Source organism: Neophocaena asiaeorientalis, unplaced genomic scaffold (genome assembly GCF_003031525.2).
Source record: "Neophocaena asiaeorientalis asiaeorientalis breed wild unplaced genomic scaffold, Neophocaena_asiaeorientalis_V1.1 scaffold293, whole genome shotgun sequence".
Lineage (NCBI taxonomy): Eukaryota > Metazoa > Chordata > Mammalia > Artiodactyla > Phocoenidae > Neophocaena > Neophocaena asiaeorientalis.
In genome coordinates this window covers 1,052,076-1,061,819 of record NW_020173920.1, presented here as the reverse complement: position 1 = coordinate 1,061,819, position 9,744 = coordinate 1,052,076, and the positions used below count along the sequence as shown (strand labels likewise).

The 9,744-nt window shown below is 41.5% G+C and overlaps 1 protein-coding gene across 1 annotated transcript in view; it reads left to right on the top strand.

Moving 5' to 3' along the window:
* The first annotated feature begins 690 nt into the window (after positions 1 to 690).
* MB21D2 (Mab-21 domain containing 2) overlaps positions 691 to 9,744 on the top strand; it is a 117,695-nt gene continuing 108,641 nt past the window's right edge. The window contains exon 1 of the mRNA XM_024752100.1: positions 691 to 727. Coding sequence (XP_024607868.1) covers positions 691 to 727 — 37 coding nt within the window. The remainder of the gene's footprint in view (positions 728 to 9,744) is intronic.

Sequence of the window (9,744 nt, the reverse complement as noted above, 5' to 3'; positions counted from 1 at the left end):
TGTGACCCAGCCCTGGCCAATCAAGCAGCTTCATCCCTCTGGTCACAGTGAGTTTTCGGAGATGAGCATGTGACCTAAGGTGGGCCAATCAGAGCTCACTTCGGTGCCTTTTCTGCAGAGGCTCTTTCTCTAGGGCCATAATCTCTAAAACCCATGTAAGCCTGGCAGACATTTTAATATTACATGGAGATAGACTAAGGATGAAGCCAATCGGGAGAGCTGATGACATTATTTGAATGCCTGGACAACCAACACCGAAGTCCATTACTTGAACTTCCTGTTATATGAGCCAATAAATTTCTCTACTTATACTTTTTCTTACTTTGCTTAATTTGATTTATTTCTGATAGTAAAGCCTTCAAAATTAAAAATGTCCTAACTATGACACTTGATTTGGATTTTTCATATCTTTTCATCATATTACTATTCTAAACCTTTAATGGCCTCATTAATTGCCCACAAAGCCAAATTAAATCTCCTCTGCTTCATTTTCAGAACCTTCCACAAAAAGTGTTCACCTTCCTAATCCAAGAACATAAACCTTAGAATGCCCAAGCATGTCTTTCTCATATTGACATCTGGTTTTGGTCAGGTGTTTTAACCTGTCTCAACCTCTAAAATTCCACTTGTTAGCACAGCTCCTGTGGAAATTATTACTGCTCTGACGTCAGGGACCAGGTCTCACAGACAATGGTAGTCAACATCGCCATCTACACCCTTACCGCTTGTAACAGTTCAATTCTTAGTGTGGTACAGAACCCATAAAACACTCAGCAAATACTTGTTGAACTACTTTTCTGCAGTGATATTTATTTGGGATGCAGACATTAAAAGTTTGAACAGTCTACATTTTTTTTTCTTTCTGAGAGGGAAATGACTAAGTAGACAATATGGGGAGTAAATTTACAGCTTGAAAAAGGTGCTGAATTGACTGAAACCTTCTTGGAGGTTAGCATTAGGGTGACCTTTTTCTTTATTTCATTTTGAACACAGTTATAGCTCAGATAGCAATTCAGAGAGGGTTTCCCAGTAACTTATCTAAGCAGTCTTTTAAACATGAAAAAAGAAATCAGGTTCTCCATTAGGTCGTCACATGTTTTGGGAGGCAACCAGGAAGGCAGCCCAGTGTGGTGGTCAAGACCATAGAGTTTTACTGAAGTAGATACAGGTGAAAGTCCAGGTGTGCTGCTTATACAATGTGGCCTTGGACGAGTTACATGATCAATTCAAACCTCAGTTTTCTACCCTGAAAAATGGGAATAATCCAATAACCTTTTATGGAGATCGTGAGGTTTGAATGACATGCTGTCTGAGACTCAACAAGAGCTTGGAAATCACTAGCTATTAAGGACAAAGTTGTTGGGGAAATGAAGAGTCATGCAGGTACAGAGAGTGGGTACCACAAGTCTGAAAACTGGACTTCGATCTCCATTTGGATGAAATCAACTAGTTATCGTGTCTATTTGAGGCACTGTAAAGGACTGGACCGCTACTGTGAGAAATGCTCCCTCTCTGGAGGACATCAAGAAGAAGTTGCTGGCATTCACCCTCCCCCTTCCATGGCTTTATCACTGAAATATTATCCCTCGATGAATATGCAAGGGAACCCACCTGAACAAACTCAGAGTAAAGTCTCCCAAGGAGGGCAATGGCAGGATTAGAATCCCGGGGTGGAGGGGCTGGATCTCTGCTAACCCCATTGCCACTTGGAACTTCCTGTTCCCAAAGGAATTTCTTGGTAAAGCACTTGTTGCACTCTCCCCACGTGACAGCACTTCCTCCTTTAATGATCAGCTACGTGGGCAGTTTTCCCACCCAGCTTTGTGGTGTTCTCAAGTCCTGGAAGAAACAGATGCCTCCCCTGGCTGCCACACCCCTGCCCACCCCACAGATGGGAGCCTGACCCATCCGGAAGTGACTTTTGACTTTTCATACTCTTCTAGTTCCAATATCAAGCAGGTGAGGCTTCTTATTTTCTACCTACCTCAGCCCTGATTTTTGTACTTTTCTGAGGCCCTCTACCCTGATGATTGTCTTTGAGAATGTACACTCTTTTCAGGGGATACTCTTCTCTCTATCTGAAGGGATGTGACCTTATCCTGAGACCAGAGTGAAAAACAGTAAGCTAAACCTTGTTACAGTAGATTAAAACCCACTCTTGAAGGAGAAATTTTATTTAACGAAGACCGTCAGTTAGTGTGATTACCATTTATCTTCACCAAGACGCTCCATGTCTATCTCTCCACACCAGCCCTTCTGAAATATACACAGGTACCTTCCTAGACACACAGCTAACCAGGTTATTCATGTGCTGTGGAGGGTTGAACTCTGCCCTCCAAAATGTAATCCAATAGACTGTGAGGCTATGGTTTGCCTGTCCTACAGGATTGTTGTGGAGATTAGAAATAAGATGATATCGTACACACTACATCTAAAGCATTGTGTACATTTAAAGTAATGGGATTCTAAATCTTTAGACACTTTCTGATTCTCCCCACCCTTGGAAATAATAGGACATCGTCACAAGACAAATGTCCAGGCTATCCACTGAGGAAGTTGAACTTTGATCCCCCTTGAGCGGTCCACACATCTGTGAATATCCACTCCTTGGTGATGTCCATTTATCTAATACCTTTGATCAATAATCTCATTTCTCCCCAGCCTCCCTTTTACTAGCCTCTTTGATAGATTTAATTAAAGTAATGCACTTTATGGAGATATGAAACCAGACACTTGATGATGTCACTTCCTGGTTTGGGTCCTCAGCTTCCCTTTCATAAAGTGGAAAGTAGGAGGGGCAGAGGGGGAAGATAGGTCTACTTTGCTTCTGCTCAATTCACCGTGATATGAAACTGAGTAAAGACTTGCTTGGCAAATGTCTGGAATCCTCTAATTCCTATAATTCTCTTAATTTTTTAAAATGCAATACTAGTCTCAAAACCAGGCACATTGTTTTGAGTGGCATAAAACCATCAGTTTGGGGAACAAACCCACGGCTGGTGAGGCCATTGGTAGAAAACATGAATTCCTAGGTTAGCAAAAAGATGACTGACTTTAATGCAGGGATGGGGGAGGCTGGTAGTGTAGTAAGGCACGGGCAATATCTATTTCATAGTGACTTGCTAGACCAACAGCTATTCCTTGAAATAAGGGAGGGGCTTGGGGCATGGAAACGTGATGGCTGAAAGGAATTGTAACAAGTGGAATATAAAAAGCACACAACTGTGAAATAACAGGAGTCCTGGGTGAACTTGACTTTCTGGTGAACACAGTGGCTCCTATATGTACTTGCTTTCTGCATACCATTCCCCTGACCATGGCAATTTAATTACAGCACAAACCAAGGAATACCCTCGACTGAGTGCTAAAAGCAATAAGTTTTAATTTTATGATATATAAATCCCTGACCATCTTGTTCAGGGCATCGATCCCTATGAAAGCTAGGACCTAATAAATTTCTTCCACTTATTAAAGAATAACATGACTTTTTCAAAGGTAAGTAAATTGAAATAACAAAGATAAAGCATAGTCTCCTTTCTTAGGGATGGTAAAAATCATTTTTGAAGCGTCAGCTGTAGCTTCTGAAAGAAAATGGCACTGACTTGTATGTGAAAGTTTTCTGTGTGACTTTGGAGGAGACTCTTGATCTCTCTGTTTCATCTGCAAATGTTTTAATATCTTTGGAATAAGTACTCGAACAAGTACTGAGTAATCACTAGCTAAATAAAAGAGGTTTTGATGAATGCTTTTTATTTCCAGCCCAACTGAACCACTCCATGTTTCTATATACATCACACATTTTCCTGACTCTACACTTTTGCTTTTGCCATTTCTTCCACTAGGAAGTCAACCTCCTGTTTTCCTTGTTCTAATTTTACCTATTCTCTAAGGACAAAGGTCAACTGTCTTTTGTGTTTTCAGCTTTTTCCAACTTCTCTACCTAAAAGTACTGTTTCTTTTTCCAGACCCTCAAAGTGAGCACTTGTTCTTTACCTCTCTTATAGATGTATAGAGCTTCATATTTTTATGTATTTATTGAAGTAAATGGTTTATGTCCTTCCTTCAGAGGGCAGGGACTGTGCATGATGTATCTCAGAACTTTGAAGTAAATGGTTTATGCCCTTCCTTCAGAGGGCAGGGACTGTGCGTGATGTATCTCAGAACTTGGAATGTGATCAGCACTTAATAGATTTATAGGGTAGATGTGTGATGGTTAGTGTTACGTGTCAGGTTGGCTGGGCCATGGTACCGAATTCTTTTATCAAACACTAATCTAGCTGTTGCTGAGAAAGTATTTTGTAGAAGTGGTAAATATCTATAATCAGTTGACTTTAAGTAAAGGAGATTACCCTCAATAATGTGGATGGGCCTTATCGAATTAGTTGAAAGGTCTTAAGGACAAAAATGAAGTTTTCTAGAAGGAATTCTGCCTCAAGACTGCAAGGATCAACTTTTGCTTGAGTTTCCAGCCTGCCAGGCTGCCCTACAGATTTAGGACTTGTCTGCTGTACAGATTTTGAGTTTGTTAGTCCTCAGGATCACATAAGCCAATTCCTTGAAATAAATCTCTTTATGTACATATACACTATTAGCTCCATTTCTCTAGAGAGCCCTGACTGATATAGATAAAGAGGTTACTTGCAGCACAATATATCCAGTTTATCATTTAAATTAAGTGACTTACCAAAAAATCTCATCCATATCCGTATAGACCGTTATTCTCCAAGTAACATTTTCTACTCAACCTGGAAAAAAAATTTAAGTGACTTACATGAACTGTAAACTCCAAGGGGACACGAATTTTTGCTTTGTTCAATGCTGTATTCCCAGTGCCTAGAACAGTGCCTGACACATAATAGAAGTTCAAGAAATACTTGCTGAAAGAATGAAGGAATAAGAAAGACTGCTTTATTGAAAATACCACTTTTGGCTATGTAGTAGGTTTCAACTTGCCCTTACATACTTTGGCTCTTGTGCTGACATATATAGCAGAAAAGATCCCAGTCCTGCCATCCGGTGTGTTCCCATAGGCAGTCACGTGCATTCTTTGTATCAATGCATCATCTTTTTTATCTGAATGATTAGGATTTTGATCTGGTAGAATTCTGAACTCCCTCCTGCCCTTCTTTGATACCTGTGATTTGCATGCATGGTGCATGGCTATAATATTGTTAATTTTGCATCTATTTGTGTTATTATACACATTTGAATATTATTTATTATGTGTTGATTGCTATTTCTTTCATGGCTCATCATGGTATCATCAATTACTACCTGAAATTTAGAAATTTGCTCTTCTCCAAAGTACCTAAAGAAAACTTCAGCCTAGATTTCTGGGACCAGACTTCTTTTATATCTTGGTTGTAAAGAAATAAAAAGCCTCCTTAAGGCTTTTTGCCGAAACCACAATTCCTTGTCTTCAAGCGCTTTATAAACCGGCTATAAAGGCCCATGTACACATTCATCCTGCACCTGAGCTTCAGAACATCAAACCTTTGCTTCTAATTTTAGGGTCAGAAAATTATTTTGTAACTGTTCTGCAGCCTCTTGTAAATACTTCTTAGGGTACTTTCTTTGGGTACCTTTGTTTCCTCTCATCTTGAAGGGAAAATTTCCAGAGTCTGAACATACCTGCTGAGCCCTGGCTGGTCCCTCAGAGCCCAGAGGCCATCTATCTGTGCCTCAGGGCCAAGCTGCTGAGTGAGTTTCCACAGAAGGCTTTGCTCTATCCTGCCCCCCAACAGAGAATAAGAGGCTATTAGCCAAGACATGCCAAGGAGGGGTTCTCCATGCACTTACAGATTCTCCTCTCTTGATTTCAGGTTAATTCTTTTAAAGCTAGGAACCTCAACAAAATTCTTAGGACGTCCAACTATGGAGTGTCCAACTGTGCAGGGAATGACTGGGGAAACATAAACAAACAAAATGTGCTAGAAATTGTACTGAGCACAAGATTGCTTTGCTTGTCTTTTCCTGTCAGAGTCACAGTCTCAGAACATCACAGCTGGATGACACCTTATTCTATTCATTTACACTTGAGGAAACGGAGTTTCAGAGAAGAGGAGAGGATTTTCCTCTGATCATGGAACTAACTAACGGCAAAATCCAGATTCGCATCTGTCTCCTGACTTCTGGCCCTTTGCTTTTATATGAATGTATTTATCCATAATGTGTATCTATATGGCTCCACCACCCCCTGCAAAAATTCTGAGGCACAATAAGGTGCGCATAACTCACATTCGCCGGGTAGTTTAAATAGACATGATTCATCAGAAATTAAATAGAGAAAGGGGGCTGTGGGGTTTTTTCTGTTCTTTTTTATATTTCTTTCCTTTTTTGCCCGTTTTTTTTTGTTTGTTTGTTTTTGCGGTACGCGGGCCTCTCACTGTTGTGGCCTCTCCCGTTGCGGAGCATAGGCTCTGGACGCGCAGGCTCAGCGGCCATGGCTCACGGGCCCATACGCTCCGCAGCACGTGGGATCTTCCCGGACAGGGGCACGAACCCGTGTCCCCTGCATCTGCAGGCAGACTCTCAACCACTGCGCCACCAGGGAAGCCCCCCTGTTTTCTTTTGTTTTTCCACTAGATGATGTAGAAGCACTGGATAATTATTTAAGAGGTTTGAGGGTTTTTTCTTTTTCTGCTTAGAAACTACCAACAGGGAAAGTAGAATGAGAAAACATGGTCCAGGAAGTATATTTATGGTTGTGTGTGATAATGTTGTCAGAGCTGAAGGAGTGTCAGCATTTTCCTTAAATGCCCTCTCTCCAGGTTTTGCAACTTGGAATTTAAAATGAGCTTTGGACCACAGCTAAACACGCTGGGTCTCGGACAAAGGGAGACAGCTCCTTCTGTTCTTGTACTGTGCTGGGCATAGTTGAAGGAAAAAAAAAGCCAAAGTTTTCAAATAAACATGTTACAGTGCAGGGCTTAGAGAATCATTTTTTGACAAGCTTTAGAAAACAAAACAGGCATCATTACCATTCCCTGCTCAATTTTACAGGTCCGCTCAGAGAGCCAGCTTCTGTCATTATACGATGTATGTAAATAAATGTGTTCAAGGAAATCCCTTTCTTTTCTTTGTACTGAGAGCTTCTCTGAATGTGAGTTTGGGTGTGGAGTTTGTGTTTGATGTGTGGGACAGGTGTCTATACCAACAGAATTTCTTTGTAGGTGGTGGAATGAAATTGCCTGCTAGATTGGACAGTAGGAAAGCCAGAAACAATGAAATCCATGGATATTTTAAGCCGAGAAAAAGAAAGACACAATCCTTTATCTTGGGAACTTATGTGAAAATGGATATAAAACACCTTGTGTTCAGGGTGCAGAATATAGTTCTGTTTTGAGGTGGATCCTTACAGGAAACTAGTTCTCAGTTATTACATTAATTGAAAAAGTATCACAGTCTTAGGTTCTCAGAGCTGAAAGGCACCTCAGGGGTCATAGCCTATGCTCCTTACCAACTCGGTGACCTCTTCTGGTGTAACCCTGACAGATGGGTACAGGGCTCTCTGAACACCACCCGTGATGGGGAGTTTACTAATTCAGAAGGCAGCATATTCTGTGCAGAGCGGCTCACGTGGATAGAAAATGCTTCTGTATCCTGAGCTGGAGCCTGCATTTCTGTAACTGCCACCCATCTCTCCTGGTTCCATCCTCTGTAGCCACCCAGAAATAATATAAATTAATTTCCCCTGTGACACACTTCATTTAATTGCTCACAGCAAACCAAACCGAACGTCTCCAGTCTTCACTGATAAGGTAATGTGCACCCTCCCCGCCCCCGCCGTCAGTACCTGACCCAGCACCCAAGGTACATACAAGACAGGATATGGATTGGTGTAGCGGACCCAGAGCCTGGCCTTTTGGCTAGTTCAAGGGCTAAATGGGGATGGTGCAGTGTCCAGGGATTGCTAAGAGGGGTCCCACAGTTTCCCCAGAACAGTGGATGAGGTTAAGTCATTTGTAAAGAAATAGGATTTCTAGGGCAATTATTCCATTTGCTTTTTCTTGCCTGATGTGTGGAGGTCAAGTAGACTTAAGTTTCCCCAAAAGAAGGACATATTGAATATTTAGACTTATTTTTTTGTAAGTTATTTTGTCATAAAATTTATTCAACACAGGGCCTTCGCTCAGACTTTAAAAGACAGAGGTTTTGTTTGCCATGATGGAACTTGAGCTTTGGGAGCTGATTGTGTATGCGAAATGCTAGGTAAAGTGTAAAGCTTTCAAAAGTGAGGGAAGAGATATGGGGACATATGTATATGTATAACTGATTCACTTTGTTATACAGCAGAAACTAGCACACCACTGTAAAGCAATTATTCTCCAATAAAGATGTAAAAAAAAAAAAAGAGATTGTTGGTGTTTTTCTGGAGGTTCAGTGGTTGCTGATAACAGCGCCAGGGAGGTTTGATGGAAAGAACCTGGGTCGTAAATCAAAGACCTGAGTTTGGGGCCTGAGCCAGCCACATGGTTCATTCATTTACTTTCTCCTTTATCAAACTTGTATTGAACACTTACTGTGTGCCAGACACGTTGGTGCTCAAGAGAGACATAGTCTCTGCCCACATGGAACGTACACTTTTGTGAGGGAGACAGACAAGTTATGAGGCAGCTACAACGAAGGGATAGAGTCAAAGGCAATGAGTCTATAAGGAGCCTCCAGGACCTACATGGGTGTGGGGAGGGGGCGTAAGATGTTCAGGAAAAGCCCTTAGCAGGAGATGATGTCTAAATAGAGAGCTGACAGACAACAATTTAGTCAGATGATTTCACAAACATCACCATCTCTCTGAGCCTCAGTTTCTTATCTCTAAAATTGGAATAATAATCACAATCCGGACCAACCTGCTTTATTCAGTAGGAGGTTGTGAGGATAAACAGATTTATGTGATAAGTGCTTTGAACCGGAAAGTGTTCCATCATTGGAAGGAAGACAATTGTTAATAATTGTTATCAGATATTGTTATCTCCCATCCTAGAGTCCATTTTCTTCTTTCCACAGGTACAGATTTGGCTTCCTGGGGCACAGCAGGAGCAGAGAATAAAAGGACAGATTTGGGTGATTTATATGCAGTTTCTGCACAGCTAGACCACCTAGGTCCCCAGGGGCTATTAGGGCACAGGGTTCAAGGAGAGGGTGAAACGAGCCCCCATGAACCATGTGAGTGTCAGAGGGGTGGGGCTTCACTCTGGGGTCACCTTGTTAGAACTGAATAGATTAAGTCATGACTTATCCACCCTGCTCTGGGGACCTCACTAACAATTCACTGGCCTAATCTCACAAGAGGTAAAATTAGCAGCTTACCCCAGATGGGGTCATGTACACCTGAAGGACTTTGTGAGATACCCAGGAAATTCAGCTCTAGTCTGGATGACTACCTATTAGTGGCAAAAAGCTGTAGCTAAGTAATTCCAAATGTCAGCAATTCCTGATATATCGAAATTTAAACTTTCAAGATCAATGAGTCCATTTTGCCCAAGGACCACTCTCCTCTTGTTTTTATTACGATTCTGGTCCAATTTCCTAGCATTTTCCACAACCCCTCTGGTGGTCTGGAAACATAAGAAATACCTACTAAATTTGAATTTAGTATGAGAAATAGAACAGCATTGCCTCTACTATATAGGCAAGCCTCTCCTTTGCTGTGTCCAGTTCTCCTATCTCAAAGTGAAGGCGATGGATGGAATTTATCCCCCAAGTCCCTTCTGCTGTCAACATTCCACATGTCTGTGGTGTTTG